The sequence below is a fragment of the Gopherus flavomarginatus genome, chromosome 6 (genome assembly GCF_025201925.1).
Source record: "Gopherus flavomarginatus isolate rGopFla2 chromosome 6, rGopFla2.mat.asm, whole genome shotgun sequence".
Classification (NCBI taxonomy): Eukaryota; Metazoa; Chordata; order Testudines; family Testudinidae; genus Gopherus; species Gopherus flavomarginatus.
In genome coordinates this window covers 2,170,629-2,186,733 of record NC_066622.1, presented here as the reverse complement: position 1 = coordinate 2,186,733, position 16,105 = coordinate 2,170,629, and the positions used below count along the sequence as shown (strand labels likewise).

At 50.0% G+C, this 16,105-nt stretch overlaps 1 protein-coding gene across 5 annotated transcripts in view; it reads left to right on the top strand.

Moving 5' to 3' along the window:
• The window catches only part of FAM3D (FAM3 metabolism regulating signaling molecule D), a 73,136-nt gene that overhangs the window by 44,605 nt on the left and 12,426 nt on the right, over positions 1 to 16,105 (top strand). The window contains exons 1-6 of one of the 5 annotated variants that reach the window (XM_050957546.1): positions 931 to 1,122; positions 1,779 to 1,906; positions 12,326 to 12,392; positions 13,936 to 14,043; positions 14,740 to 14,760; positions 15,808 to 15,931. In XM_050957546.1, coding sequence (XP_050813503.1) covers positions 12,380 to 12,392; positions 13,936 to 14,043; positions 14,740 to 14,760; positions 15,808 to 15,931 — 266 coding nt within the window. In that variant the 5' untranslated portion in view covers positions 931 to 1,122; positions 1,779 to 1,906; positions 12,326 to 12,379. Of the gene's footprint in view, positions 1 to 930; positions 1,123 to 1,778; positions 1,907 to 12,322; positions 12,393 to 13,935; positions 14,044 to 14,739; positions 14,761 to 15,807; positions 15,932 to 16,105 lie in introns of those variants that run through there. The other 4 variants (XM_050957544.1, XM_050957542.1, XM_050957543.1 and 1 more) reach the window with 4 other exon arrangements.

Sequence of the window (16,105 nt, the reverse complement as noted above, 5' to 3'; positions counted from 1 at the left end):
ATCTAGACTATCCCTGATAGGTGTTTGTCTAACCAGCTCTTAAAAATCTTCAGCATTGGAGATTTCACAACCTCCCTAGGCAATTTATTCCAGTGCTTAATTCAGGGTGACTTTTTGCCCAAAGTCTAATATCATGCTTATAAATCAGTAACAAAAAAACCCCAAAAAACCTAGTTGGTAATTTTGCCTGTTGTATTTTGAGGGGCTTTTTATTTTGCGGCCTTGATAGTCAGTTTTTTCCCCCCAACAACTGCATCAGACTTGAATGCTGTGTCAGCCTCCCTTTGACATTGTTTGCTCCCATGGTATGTCTTATTTCCTGTGTAACAAACTCCACACGTGCTCCCTGCACGGAGGGCCAAGCTCAGAGGGGGGACAGTGGTGTAAATTAGATCACCCCCTCACACTAACTGAGCCCCCACATGAACAGTGATTCAACTACATTATAAAGTCACTGGGCGTCTCACGGAGAAAATGTTGCTTTATTTCTCTGCCATAATTTGGGGCCTGACCCTGCAAAGTTTAACTTAGGCAAGTAACCCTATGACCTTCAGTAGTAATATTTATGTACCAGCAGGCACATGCTCATATCTTTCATCTGTTGCAATTGCTATGTGAACTACTTTAAAACTGAGCAGTAAAGAGGCACATGAGATTCTGGGATAGGTCCTGAATCTTCCTGGGTTTATATGTTGAGAAAGAAATGGGGTGGAGGCCAGCTAAGTATGAATAAAAGGCCAAAAGGATAAATGAACTAAACAAAGAAAGCAGTCACGTTTGAGCAAGATCATTCTGACTGATCCCTTCATGTGCACACGGATATTTTGTCAATGCCAAGCTGAGCTTCCATGCAAATAACCACACAGACTTCCTTGTTCTTTGGTTTGTTCTGAGCTGCTGAGCTGTGTATAGTTGATTTAACATTTACTAGACCAGCGGCACAGTGCACACGGAAGGTGTTTGTGGTGATTCACAGAGGGGCTGGGCTGTAGCATGGACTCAACCCAGTGGATCACTAGACTTACAAGCCTTAGTCAGAAGGTGTCCTGTCCTCTCTCTGTCAATATCCCATTTGGAACGCAGCCTTCAGAGAGTAAAGAGACCTGCTGGACGGTTTCCCTGGTATGTACATTTGACTTCAGTCCACAAAAGAGCTCTGATACCTTTGTGTTGCTGGGGCCTGGAAAGAGGGTTTTTTTAAGTATAACTAAAATAATAGATTTTTGTCCTTTATTTTAGTTACCATTGTAGATGTTTTTTACAATTAAATCTGGCTCAAGCAAGGGTGATTTCCGTAGCTGGGTGTAGAATAAAGCACAGCTAGTAGCAACCATTTGGGGCAGCATATTTATTTATTATCCCTTCTTATAACACGGGGAAGTTGAGAGAGAAATCGGATTAGCTGGTGTACTTTTTACAGTCTATAACCTGGGGACTGGTTTCCTTCTTTCTACTCCTCTCTGTTCTTACCCTTCTTTAGTTCTATATATCTGCTTTTCCAAAGGAAAATTTTCCAGCCAGGGTTACTTGTACAACACTGTTTATGACAATAGTTTTAAAGCCCTGAGCAGTTTCAATTTCTGCGTGTCCATTGACTAACTTCAGATAGAACCTGTTGTCTGACGTGTGTTCTGTGCCAAACGTCTTTATCGTTTACTGATATCAGAATATCACTAGAAGTATTTCTGAAAGAAACAGGACTTTTTTAGTACCAGCGCCAAATGCTGCGGCTAGTAGTCTAAGGACCAGCTGAGTATCAATCTGTTGTTTTTTGTTAGCACCTAAAGAGCTCATTCTTGAGTCAAGCCCCCCCAGAACTACCTGCTGCACACACGTCTAACAGACAGCTTACAATCTCAGCACATGACAAGGAAACAGGCAAACTGGAGGAGTCGAAGAAGACAAGGTACCCATGTAATGATCAGGTTTAGTGCAGACCACGTTTAGTGCTCACAGGCTGGATAATAATGAACTCTTCACTGCCTTACAAGCAAAATCTTTTAATATTCTTGTTCCAAAAACCCAGAGCTGAGCTGACCATAGCTGTAAATAAGGCAAATAGGTCTGTAAACTGTAGATCAGTGCCAGGCTTCAGCGCAGACTCTTTAATGCTGATATGACTCCGATGTGCCGGAGGGGAGGCTTTGGGTCCAATGTAGCCACACATTTTATTATCTTCTTTAGCTGATTTTAAATTCATCCCAAGTGCATGCAGTTCTCAACGGGGATGTTATTAAAAACGAGGACTGCGAACATCAGCTGTTGGGTTTGGTTCTCCTCCGCATCGGCGCACAGCAGGGCCAGGTTTGCAGAAACATCTGGGAGCCAGTTCCAGCTCCTGATTGGTCCTGCTGAGAATTAGGGCTCCTTGTGCCATTGACTCTGAGTCCTTAATGGAACAAAGAATGCAGCCGTACTTACCCAGTGGGGGATTCTACCCAGGGAAGCAGTGACAGTGAAAAAGATTTGGGGATAAGCAGCTGAACATGAGTTCCATTTGCAAAGCAGGGGCCAAAGGGCTAAATGATCCCTGGATGCATGAACACGGGACTCTTCAATAGGAGTAGAGAGGTTATTGTACCTCGGTATTTGGTGCTGCTGGACTACTCTGTCCAGTTCTGCGTCCACAAGTGATGTTGAGAAATTGGGCAGGGTCTAAAGACAAGCCATGATAATGATTAACGGATTAGAAAACCTGCCTTATAGTGATAGACTCCAGGAGCTCAGTCTGTTTAGCAAAGAGAAGGTTGAGAGGTGACTTATCACAGTCTATAAGTATCTACAATGGGCTCTTCAGTCTTGCAGAGAAAGGTCTCGCGTGATCCAAGGGCTGGAAGTTGAAGCTAAAGAAATTCAGACTGGAAATAAGATGGGCATTGTTAACAGCGACTGGAACAATTTCCCCAGGGTCGTGGTGGATTCTCCATCACTGGCAAAGTTTCAGTCAGGACTGGGAATGTTTTGAACAGGTCGGCTCTAGGGCTTATGGTGAGAGGTCTCTGGCCTGTGCGATGAAGGAGGTCTGAAGAGATGCTCACAGTGGTCCCTCCTGGCCTGGGAATCGATGAATCTCTGGACTCAGCACAGTGGAGCATAAACGTAGCACAGTCATCCTCTTACACACCCCTCCCCATGCATCCTCACCTCCTCCTATGACCCTTATACAACAGGGGAGGAGAGCAGGTTGCAAAGCTGCTGCTCTCTGGCTGGCCCTAGCCTGGAGGCCACAGGCAACCGGGCATGAATGAGAGGACCTCTGAGACTGCTCTAACTGATGCCAAGGAGGGGAAGGTCCCCACACAACCCCCAGCAGTCTGGCCCTGCATTGTCGTAACCACCACCCTGTGGACTGCTGCTCTTTACTTGCAGTCTTCATGGCCATTCTAGACTATGCAGCTGTCCAGAGCAACCCTGGACCCTCGGCTGCCTGTCACATTGATCCAAGTGCTCAGTGCGGTCACAGCACCAGTGTAACTCATGGCCCAAACAAAGGGCAGGGTTATTAATGTGTGACAGCTGCCTGCAGTGTGCCGACACTGTGCGTCAGACTCCTTTATCTCACTGTTTGCCTTAGCTTCCAACCTCTTCATTTCCTCCTCTCGGTGTCCTTTGCTCTTTAATGTTTGTTTTCTCAGCCTGCAGAAATTGGTGGCTGTGCTGAAGAATTGCAGTAGAACAGGTTCTTCCAATTGACCTGCCTCTTGCTTTATGCCCAAGCCTAATAAACTTAGGGCAGATCTTCGGGGGTGAGCACAGGGTGCCATGGGAACACAACAGCTCCCAGATTGGGTCAGAGCCAAGGATCACCTGGGCCAGTAGTAGCTGGTCTCTGATGGTGGCCAGCACTAACTGCGTCACAGGAAGGTGCAAGAACCCTGCAGCTGACAGCTCCAGGAGAAACCTGCTGCCAGGGAAAATTCCCTCCCAAGCCCCAGTAATTAGTGATTGGCTTATGCCTGGAGCGTCAGGTTTCATGCTTGAGCCCTGACGCGGGAGGGTTTTTTAGCACGTACCATTCTAATTCTGGGTATTTTTGGTATCCATAGAACTGTCCAGTCCTTTTGTGACTCCCGCTGAGCTCTGAGCCAGTGCCAGAGGGACTGATGTAGCTTGAATTTACCTCCAGGCCCCGCTGCAGGGCTTGATGAAACTCACTGCAGGCTGAGTTCGTGGTGGTTTGGGTATTGGCTCCGTGATGGGGAATGAAACTGGACAAAGGCTGAAAATCAAGTATAAGAAGACAATAGGCCACATTCTCAGCTGCTGGGAATTGTGTAGCTCCAGCTGAAGTCAGTGGAAATCAAGATCTAGCCCAGTGCATTGAGCTGGGGATAGTTGTCTAGTGGGACAGGGCAGATCTTCTGTTGAGTCCTGTCACCTCCAGGCAATCCTGCTAGGCCCTGCCTGCCGACCCCTTCTTCACGGATCCAGCTGACTAGTCACATCAGGGTAGGAGAGGAACAGCAGGGAGGAGGAACTGGACCCAGCACAGAGAGAACACAGCAGAGCTGGTGGTACTGGAAGCCATGGCCAGTGCCCCATTTCCTCAATGGCCACATCACCACCATAGGGAACAGTGGGTCCCAGATGCATTGTCCAACACGAGTCTCACTGTGAGCAGTTCTCCAGCACAGCGGACACTAGAATGAGCAGGGTTCTAAGCCAGGTGAGACGGGGCATCCAAGCCCATTCAGACAAGTTCCTGGGAAGAGGCATATTTAGAATAGCTCTGGTTAACAGGGCTGCCCCACAGCAGAAGGGGTTCCTGCCACATTTGGGCCCCAAATTCACCAGAGGCACCTGCATCTTCTGGGGCACGTTAGTACCCAAGCCCTGCTCTAAAGGGGCAGAAATTCCCTCACTCATCAGCCTCACCTTTCAGGACCAGCTCCACTGTGCTGTGTGCGGGGACGGAGGCAGGCCATCACTGGTGTGGCTTTGACCCTGGTGGCCTCTGAACCTTCACCCTTGCCGTCTCCAGGAGCCTTCACACTGCCTGCCCCTTACTCCAGGCAAGCCACAGAGAGTACAGTGGGCCACCCTTGTTTGGCTTCCAGACCCTTCCCCAGCTCTGGGCCAGATGCTCAGTTGGAGTGGGCAGGCACTGCTCCACTGACTTCAGCTAGAGCTGTGCTGCTTTAAACCGGCTGTGAATCTAGCTGCTAGGCTCCTGCCTTGGCCTTCAACCCTCACACTGTTCACTGAGTAACTATTTACCTATCACAGCTGTAAATTTTTCAAAAGAGTCACACCTAGTAAGCCTTTGTCCAAACATTTTATGAGCTGAACAATATATATTAAAGAAGCCATCTGGCAGGAAGCATTTGCCTATGGACTAGCCCAGCTAATCACAGTAACCCCTACCCTTATCACAGGTAGAAATACATTTGTTCCCTGTCATTCAGTTCCGTTTTGTCGTACAAATGTCAGCGTTTAACCTCCTCGGCGTTCTACAACTCAAAAGAGCCTGGGATTGATTGGGCCAGAAAGTCTCCTTAGAGACCCATTTGTCAGCCAGGGTTTTCCACACTTCTGCCAAGCAAGATTGCATCCCCCTCTTTGGCTTGCAAGAAGGAAAAAGGTTCAGACTGACCGCCCTGAACATCCTCACCGAGAACAGTGATGCTGATGCTGGAGGGGAGGCTGCTGGGGAAGATGCTGCCTCCTCTTCCGTACACAGTTAAGCCATGAACACAGGCTCACGCATCTGCCTGCTTCTCTGGACTGCCAGGTATTCTGAAGTCAAAAACAAACACATTTTGCAAACACTCTGAGCAGAACAATGATCGTTTCAAAGCAAATTGCATCTATCCGTTCAGCTAGAAGGCCCTGTGTGGGATCCTCAGCAGGGGAAGTTGGCACGGCTGCATTAAAATCAGTGGAGCATTGCTGATTTACACCAGTTGAGGAACTGGCCTAATTTTTTCCAAAGCTGCACAGTGAACATGTGAGACAATTCAGGATTTGGGTCTGTCTTTTGTCTGTGCTACTTTTCTTTTGATTTCTTTGAAGGGAAAATCCTTGTCTTCCATGTTTCGGTCAGCTCAGCAGCTAGAAATGTCTATTGCCATGGGCATGGGTATGAGCATGTATATAAAACCAGATTGCTGAGCTGAGGTCATCAGCCTGCCAGGAGAGAGAGAAAAGTGCAGCAGTGAAAAGAAAAGGGAAAAATAGAGAGCGGTGTTTTCCTTGGGAAACTAACCTGAGATTTTCTCCACTATTAAGAGGAGAATGTGAACATTCATAAACTGGAAAGTGCCGACTGCCTGAACCCCTCTCTGAGAATATGCACATTTCATGACATTTCTCTCCTAAGGACTGACTGCTGCAAACAATATCTTGGAAAAAGCCAAGATCTAACAGGTAGTTTCCTTTAACATCAGTGTCTGACCAGAGTCCTGTAAAGGAGGAAAAGTGTTGCCTGGATAATGTTTATTGAGAAATCGATTTGTTCTGGAAAAGGTTTTTAATTGCTTAGCCAAACAATCTGTACATTTCACACACACCGCCACTGTCTTCCACAACTACTTCCTTTCTACTCACCCTCTGGCTAGTTGCTTCTTCTTCCATTGCATTTCAGTGGATCGTAGAAACAGTGGGATGAAATGGTCCCTGGGATACTGCAGTGAAGTGCTGGGGGTTTCACCAGGGCCAGATTTGATCCAGTGAGTTTCATTTGGGGATACATCAGAGACAAATGGCACAAACAAGTAAGTGATTTGCTGAAAGATGTATTATTTATTGACTGATATGCCATTTATCTCTCTGCATACCCTGCAGCACAATCAACAAGAGTATAGCTGAATACACCTTGTGTGCGGGACAGCAGCTGGCCAAGGGGAGGAAGCAATTGGTTCCCTACATTATTTTCCTGGGAGTGGTTCTTTTCCTGTTAAGGTGGGATTTGGGGCCAGTTAGAATGGGGTTGTGTTGGGAGTGAAGCTGCTGCCAGAGCAAAGGGGAAACGTGGGGGGAAAAAGCCACCTTGGAAACACTCCTTCCCCTGGCCAAACTCCTAATTCATTTGAAGATGGAGCTTGATCATTTTATGAAGAAGATGATAGGACAGGGTTGCCTGTGACAGCAGGGAATTGAACTTGATGGCCCAGAAGGTCCCTTCCATCCTACATCCTTATAATTTCTGCACCTCCCTTTCCTGGTTTCTTTCGTGGCTAAGGATATTGGTGAAAACAAGCACATGGATTTTCAAGGCTCCATCCCCTGTTTCATGTTAGTGGTGCCAGCAGCATCCTGGCTTCTGGCAATACTCACAGCAGGGAGAGGAAATCTCCACAGGATCCCCTCATGGAAATCCCGCTTCCCCACATTGTCCCAGAAAAGGCTGCATGACCCCAAATCTGGCAGTGCCCTGGGAGGGTGGAGCCATCTCCCCCCAACCCCATCTGACTCCCTGGCTTCATGCTCCTCCTCGTAGACCCAGAATTCAGGTGACTCAGTCCAGACTCAGTCATGGCATTACACTCGGGGCTGGGCAGGGTGGGAGCCCAGAGCTCAGAAAGGCTGAGGGTGGAGGAAACGTGCTGTGTTCCCAGACACGTCTGGGGGAAGAGCGAGGAGACTGAAAGAGGCATAGGCCCTGCAGAGCAGGTCTGACCATTCATGGCGCCCGTAGCAGTCTCCAGACCTATGTGCTATTCCTGGGACACTCGACCAGTCTCATTCTCCTGCGTGCCTGGGCCCTGCGCTGTGCACACTGGTGCCACAAGAAGACAGAGGCTCTATGTCTCCTCCTTTCTCTTGCCTTTGCCCCAGGCACAGCAGGAGGGAGGCGCAGCTGCTACAGCAGGAGGATGCGCTTGCCAGGGACCTCATTTGGCTGGCTGATAAATAGCCTCTGCCGTGCCGAGGCTGAGACTGCGTGCAGGGGCTGTGAGGAGAAGAGTACTCTGGGTCCGTTGGTTCCCTCGGCAAAGAGACGCCTGCCCAGTGAACTGCAGAAAGCTGGGCCAAGTGCCATAGCAATGGATTGAGTCTCCAAGACAGAAGAGAAGGAGCTGGACACGTCGGGCTGACGCTTCTGCCCCATAACCCGCTTTTCTGCTTCCGGGCCTGGCTGTGGCTGGCAGCTGCAGTGCAGGCCTGGTTCTGCTCTCGTGCGCCAGTTTATCACCACTGGCAGACCGAGCAGGAGGGCCCCCACGAACGGAGCCATTCTGCAGAGGGGACGGTCTGGCTGCCTATACTGGTAACTCCCCGGCACATGTGGTGGTTGCCCCTGTGATCCTTAGAGCTGTGCGTTGGCAAGTACCCTACGCTTCGCCAAAAGAGCTGGACCCAGCCAGCTCCTGGGTGCGTTTGAAATCCGTGTGGCTCCCGGTGAAAAGCAGGACTATTCGTGAGGTTAAGTCTTGGCCCTTGGAGCTCGAGATCGCGGATAATTAGCTGGGTGAAAGTGCGCAGGCGTTAATAGCGATGCGGAAGACAAGCTGAGACGTTTGTTTCAGGCTTTCAGCAATCGGACCGAACTACCAGCCTTTGGTCAGGGACCGGCAGGTCCAGCCAGGGAACCCGAGGAATTGTTGGGCTTTGTCGTTCTGTTCCAAATTCTCCAGCATGCGGCTCAGATCTCTCTGTGCTCCAGTCAAGCCCACGGTGCTGAGCTGGATGCAGGGAGCACTGGCTGCAGTTTTGTTGCCTGTGAGATGACGGAGGTTCTGCATCAGAGGTTCTCAAACTGTGAGTCACAACCCCATTTTAATGACATTAGACCCCAGGGCTGCCATTAGACTTGCTGGGGCCCAGACCAAAGCCCGAGCCTCACCGCCCAGGGCCAAAGCCTGAGCCTTGTCGCCCGGCTGAAAAGGAAAAAACTGTGACTTTGGCCCCTGTTTTCCTTGATTCATATAGTCAAGGCCAGTGCCTGGGGCATGAACAATATTTCACTGGAGTAAATTAACTGCCAGAATATAATCTCCTGTAAATAAGGGCTTCTGGGGTCAGAAAGCCCCACGGTGCTGCTAACTGGCAATACATTGCTTAACAAATATTTATCATGTTAATAATAAACCTGGATGTGAGACAACCACACACAGAGTGAGCTTGGAGCTCCTTGAAAATGAAGCTAAGGAAAAGGCCAGTCTTTGTCCCACATCATGGCTTGGGCTGGTAAGCCCGGTGTCGTTAGCTCTTCCTTGGCAGGCTTCAATCATCACATCAAGGAAAAGTAAAACCAGTACAGCCTTGTAACAGGGTTGAAACCCTTTGGCTTAGCAGAGACTTGGGGAGGGACAGAGTGGGAAGAAGGGACAATAATTTGTTAGAATATAAGAACTTGCATGTCCTAAATGCAAGGTCTTGTGGGTAAGGCACTTGGCTGGCTGGGGGCTCTGGGCTCATAGCTGGCTTTGGCAGACCTGCTGGGCCAATAAGGCAGAACTTATCTTTCCCTCCAGCTCATCTCCACTCTCCCTGGGCAATAGGGAAGTTCCTTCTCTGGGATCTGGTTGCGCATTGGTGGGGGACTCCAGCCCCCACTGATCTCCTGCAGGAATGCAGCTTTGGCCCTTAGAGGACCTATCTCTAGATCTTCGCCAAAGGCCCAGGGGATGGAGTCCTGGACAGGCTGGTTTCTGGGAGGTACCACCAGTTCTTAAAAAAGCACGTTGGGATGCAAGCAAAATCATTTCATACATGCTCTGCGGGCTGACCGGCGCCTTGTAGGCACACAGCCATGTTGGGAGGTGGGCAGTGGAGCTGCACCAGCCCAGCTGGAGGCCAGAGAGAAAATGAGCTTCAAGGAACCCCAGCGTCTCTGGGCGCTCACTGGCTTGCACTCAGGGCATGCATGCCCCTCTGTAGGGTGCAGAGAGAGCGGCCAGGCCAGGCCCCTCCACACCCACTTTATGGAGGCTGGAAACACTTGCAGCACCAGCCTGAGGACTGAGGTAACGCTCAGCCCTTGCGCAACTATGGGACCATTGTCTGAGTCTGAGCAGGAAATGAAAGATCCGGGAGATGATTTGCCATTAACACTTTGGCCCAGTGATTACGTGACCTGTCAATCAGGTTATGGGAGGGTCAGTGGAGAAAAGGGAGCAACTCAAGGGAAGGATCTTTTTTCTTTCCTCTTTACGTAAAAAAGAAACACACTCTCCTTCCCCCGCAGCCTGGCAGCAGCGGTCATTCTGTGCCTGTCAGACAGGAGACACGAAACCCACCACAGCTCGCGTGTGAAATTTTCCAAGGAAGAGCTAACAAAAGCTGCATTTTCTCCTTTAAGGCTGAACACAGCGGAGCTGGGGGGCGCATGTCAAGCAGTTAAAATTAGCCTCCCTGCTCCAGAGCAATCACAAGTGGTAAAGCAGGAATTGAGGTAAAGGGTCCGTCCTCCACAGTCACCTGCACTGTGTGTGTCAGATCAGAGGCAGCGGCATGGGGATAGGCAGCAGCAGCAGCACAGGCGATAAATGGCCCCTTTCAGGCTTCCTTTTACCACTGATAAGGGGTTAGCTTTGGAATAGACAGGACAGCCAATCCCAGTCCTTGTGGACTGAAGGTGCTCAAAGAGAATGGTAGTGAGGGCTTATAGGAGTAGACAGATAGTCCATGCTCAATCCCTACGCAGGCAAAACTCCCAGAAAGCAAATGAGACTTGTGTCTCAGTAAGGCAATATAAGCTCTCATCCTGGGGGACAAACACTGATCTTAGTCACTCCACTGTAAATCCAAAGTACTTGGCAGACTTCTGGTGTCACCCCAGGGCAAGAAAGAATCGAATTTGGTCCTATGTCTTTATTTGCAGTAGAAATGATCCTAATGAACTTTAATAACTTGTTATAGGTAGAAGCCCCATTTAGGGTGGTAGCCAAAAAAAAAAGTATCAACTACACTGCTCCCTCGATATAACGCCACCCGATATAACAAAAATTTGGATATAATGTGGTAAAGCAGCGCTCTAGGGGGCCAGGGCTGCGCACTGTGGTGGATCAAAGCAAGTTCAATATAACACAGTTTCACCTATAACACAGTAAGATTTTTTGGCTCCCAAGGACAGTGTTATATCGAGGTAGAGGTGTATGTGATGCAAAGAATGGAGATCTCTATGAGTATGTAATATCTGCTTGTTACTGTTTTCAGTTATTCAAATATTGCGGTTTCTTTGACGGTATTGATTTGTGACGATAAATTTTCCCTAGCATGTCAAGACCAAATCTTGCCATGTTCTCACTGGTGGTTAGCACCAGGGCCAGCTCCAGGCACCAGCTGACCAAGTACGTGCTGGGGCGGCACCTTGGGGTGGGGCAGCGCTGGGTTGGGTTTTTTTTGGTTCAGCCGGGCGGTGCTGGAGGGTTTTTTTATTTGTTTCAGCCGGGTGGCACTCGGAGGGAGGGGCTGATCCGCAGCTCTCGGGGGGGGCTTGGGTGGTGCGGCACTCAGGGGGTTCAGGGGCTTGGGCAGCACGGCACTTTAGGGGACAGGGGCTTGAGTGGCACGGCGCGGCACTTGAGGGGGCGAGGGGCTTGGGCAGCACAACGCTCAGGGGGCTGCGGGGGGCTTGGTAGTGCAGCACGGTGCTCAGGAGGGGGCGGGAGGCTTTGGCAGGGCAGGGGGCTTGGGCGGCATGGTGCTCGGGGGGGTGGGGGCTTGGGCGGCGTGGCACGGCGTGGCGCTCGGGGGGCAGGGGCTTGGGCAGCACAGCATGGCGCTCAGTGGGGCAGGGGCTTGGGCGATGCGGCACAGAGCTCGGGGGGGGTTCGGCAGCGTGGCATTCACGGAGGGGTGTTACGGCAGGGCGGCACTCTTTTGTTTTTGCTTGAGGCTGCAAAAAAGTTAGAGCCGGCCCTGGTTAGCACTCCTTAGGATTAGAAATGTACTTTGCATTATCCAGCTATAAAATGCAACAAAACTGCCATTTGAAATATTCTGTAATAAAGAATGTGCTACACAATTTTCAGGTAAGTTTAAAACTCATTATTCTTATTATAATCATCAACATATAGAAAAAAATGGATACATTTTGAAGTAGAACATAAAACATTATGGTGGGTTCAAAGAATAAGTGGCAAGTAGCCAAGGGTGGTCTTAAAAATGAAGTAAGTTTAAAACAGTGGAAGCTAGTCTCATATAATTGAGCCTAAAAATTCTGAAAATTATAAAAATGACTTGTAATAGTTCTACAAAAGCCATCACAGCTGAATCAAGTCCGTGTGTAAATATATATAATGGATGCTTCTTTGCTGTGACATCTTGTTGCAAAAATACTCTAGTAGTGTTACCGTAGCAATTAAGATCTTTAATCTAACATTCATCTTTTGCTTCTGGAGGACAGTTACATTTTAAGATATTTTTTCTGTTTCAGCAGGTTGACCTGTGATCTTTTATTAGAGCCCAGATTCCACTGTCCCTGAGTGCTACAATGAGGTTGACAGGTAAGAGGCGAGAGGATATTTGTCTTTTATAATGATTATAAAAAATGCTCTTTGTTCCTGTTCATTGGGCCTGTTTCTGATTCGAATTAAGACCTCTAAATTACCGTATTCAGCCGGAATGAGCTAAAAGGATCTCCATGTCAATAAGTGTGCAGTCTTGTTTTTAATAACTTTTATACAGTTCAGTCTATTGTCCTTTTTCCAATGAAGTCCCTCTAGACTGGGGAAGAGGTGACTATGGAGAGGTTCTTGGTTCCAGAAGTGCCATTCACATGCAGTATAAATATTTTCTCCAATCATGTTTCCAAGGCAGGGAAAGAGCATTGGGCTCCACTGACGGCTGCTTTAAAACCAAACCCCAATCAGATTTATATGAACAGCTGTTCAGTGAGTTGGGGGGATCAGGAGCCTCCTAGCTCTGGGAACTCAAGCAGGACTTGGATTTACATGGCTTTTGAACGCCTCGGGTTTACTCTAAGACGGAGAGGAACATGAGTGATGCTTTGCAGTTATGTAGCATCTTTCGTCCACAGACCTCAAAGCACTACAGAAACATGCATTCATAGAGCCAAAGATTTTTAAGGCCACAAGAGACATCTGATGATCTAGATTGACCCCCTGCATAGCACAGACCAGCAGCTCCTCCCAATACGTCAAACCCAGCCCCAGTAACTTGGGCTAAGCCCCATGTGGTGCATATTATTTGTATGTAAGAATGGGGGAGCTGAGGCACAGGGAGACCAAGCAGCTTGCCCAGCGTCGCACAGTGGACCAGTGCAGAACGTGACTCCCAGTCTCGTGCGCTCACCACTTGATCTCTTGCTACATGCAGGCCCCATTAAACAAACCCACTGGAGCTAGCGAGGGCCATGCCCTAGCTCTGAACACCCCCGAGCTCTGGAGACGTTGTGCTTTGGGCTCATAGCTAAGTGGAACACACATATCATGACATTGCTGTTGCCAGAGCACCCCACCTTTACAGCCCCCCAATCCTTTCACCTCAGGGGGATGAGCAGAACTCCCTTCCCTGCCTTCCTGTCCCTACGCCGTAGGGGATCTGGCAGTATCTGCTCTTCTCCCCACGCAGCTTCGCGGTATTGCTTGTCTCTTCTCTTTCCTTCTCCCGCTGGGGCTGCATTGGGACTGGCCGCTGAACGCTGCTTGGCGCTGTGCTCTGGGGCCGGAGATGGAGGGCAGGCACAGCCAAACGTCGGTGCTGATGGCCTGCCTAGCACCCAGTGCTGGTCATTACTTACCCAAACCCAGGTGGGTGGATGTCTGCACCAGTGCAAGGCCACATGGAAGGGGGGCAGCGATCTGCCCCATGGCTCTGACTGCAGGGGGGGCTCTCGGGAAGCTAAAGAAAGAGAGTCACGTTTTACTTCTCCAAAGGTCAGAGGAGAATTGTGCCGGGAATTCACTTCCTTCTCTGAGAGCGAACCGTGGTCCCCAGCCAGTGGCGGGAAATTAGCTCCCCCTGGCCGTGCTGCTCCCCTCTCCAGAGCACTGTGACATACACGCTATTCTTTGCCTCCCATTGCAGGGCTGATCCGGATCGCAGCCATGCTGTTCTCGCTGGGCACAGCCTGGCTCTTTGTACAGACGTACTTCAACACTGGCTGGAAGGTCGTCAGTCTGCGGAGCTGGCTGGGTAAGGCAATTTACCAGGACAGACGTCCGAGGTTCCATAGGTGCCTCCATGGGATGTGTAATTTGTAGCCATCGTGGTCCTGCCTCTGGCTGGACAGAGTATTCTGCCCCCGTCCCCTCCACGGAGCCCATTTACTCGGGGCGCCTGAATTGCACTGTAAGATCTCGCCTCCATCTCTGCAGTGGGTCTGCGTGGACGGCAGGCTCTCCGTTCTGCTTGCCCACCTAGATCACCTGCACAGAGTCCTCCAACTCTGTGTCATTTAATGCCCCCGGTGGGGCCATGGGCCACGGGCCTGGCATGTAGGGTACGTCCGCCCAGCAGAAAAAGACCTGTCACAGCAAGTCTCAGAGCCTGGGGCTTGTGGGGCTGGCACTGCAGGGCTATAAAGAGCAGTGTAGACACTCCAGCTTGGGGCACAGATGTTTGCCCCTGCCCTCACGGGCTCTTCGCCCATGGCGCCTGGTCAGTTATTCTGTGATTAATCATCTTTTCTCATTTACACTCATGTACATATTTCTATAAAGTGGGTCTCCCCAGCTGGCCGCATTAATCCCAAACTCTGGGTTGGGCTTTGTTTAGCCAGACACCTGCCTTCCTCCTCCAATTGCTTCCTTTGCTGCCCAGTCTCTCTTTCGGCTTGGCAAAGGGGCGGGGGAGTTCAGAGGTGTGATGCTGCTGTTTGTCTCTCCCCAGGTTCCGAATCCGACCTGCCCAGTGAGTATACGAGTGCGCCGTTCTCATGTCACCCGTGTCACATCGGAGCTGTGCGGAGCTCTGAGAAGTGCTGGCAGAACGAGGGAGCAAAGCGGGGCTCGGTTTACAAGGCAAGGGGTGAAATCCTGCCCCGCTGAAGTGCCTGGGAGTTTCACTGTGACTCCAGTGGGGCCAGGAGTTCATCCTTGGGGCCTCACTTGTTGCCAAAGAATCACACTGAGGCCCCAGTTCCTCCCCCCTTATTGATGTCAAGTGGCCCCCTCCTAGGCGAGCCGTCCCAAGCACGCTAACCGAAGTGCTGGGCTGGACGCGGGAATCCGTGGGCGAGGTTCTCTGGCCCATGCGATGCCAGAAGTTAGACTAGAGATGCTCAGAATGGTCCCAGGTGCTGCTGCACGACAGCTCATGACAATCGCAGTGATAACAACAGCCTCCCCTCGATGGACATACTGTGTCTGTGACTCGCCTGCCTGTTGAGACAGCCGCTAAGTTAGGAGGGGGAAGTAAATCCCTTCTGGACGCTGCCCTCTGCTAACGATTACAAACGATTCACTCTGAACAAGCATCACACAAGCCTGCACCAGACCCTGCCTGATTCACCCGCTCTGGATACACCGCTCCCACGTTAAACCTTCAAACCGACTCAGCTAAACGAGCCTTTTCCTCAGCGCCCTTCATTTCACTGGCTACTGGAGTTTACCCCAGCCCATCTCTTTCCTTAGAGATGCTGCAGTTATTCCAGACACCCTTTTCTGCCCAAAATAGTTCTGTGCCAATATCAGAACAATAAACTCAAGTGGTGCCCTGCCAAGGGGATGCCCCCATCCTACAACTGTGCAAGGATGAATTTCACCCAGTGCCCCAAACACTGAACTCTCTGCTCAGATTAGATGCAAACTCCCTCTAATGTCTAGAGAAACCGAGTCAGTCCCCTCAGGATTTGGCCCATGTATTGAAAACCCGCACCAGATTACCTATGTGAAGCAATGTCCAAAGGTTGCCTGTGCAAAGCAGTACAATTCACAGTCTGTTCTTCATTCCCTTCAGAGACTCAGCCCCTGCGAAACAAGTGTGGTAATAAAAAAAGTTGTCCTGAAAGCACTTTTGCATTTAAAGTCTCGAGTGGAGCAGCCAATGTTGTTGGGCCTTCTATATGCTTTGAAAATACGATGTAAGTACTGAAGTAGCACACCAAAAGGCCATATTACACAGGAGGTAGGAGGAACTTTTGGGAGAGGACTTGGGGGGTGGGCTGAGCAGCCTTGAGGGAGGAACCTTAGCAGCAGCCAAACCTGGGGAGAGGGATTCAGCTGCTCTTTGTTATGTTATTAATGTCTTTGCTTGA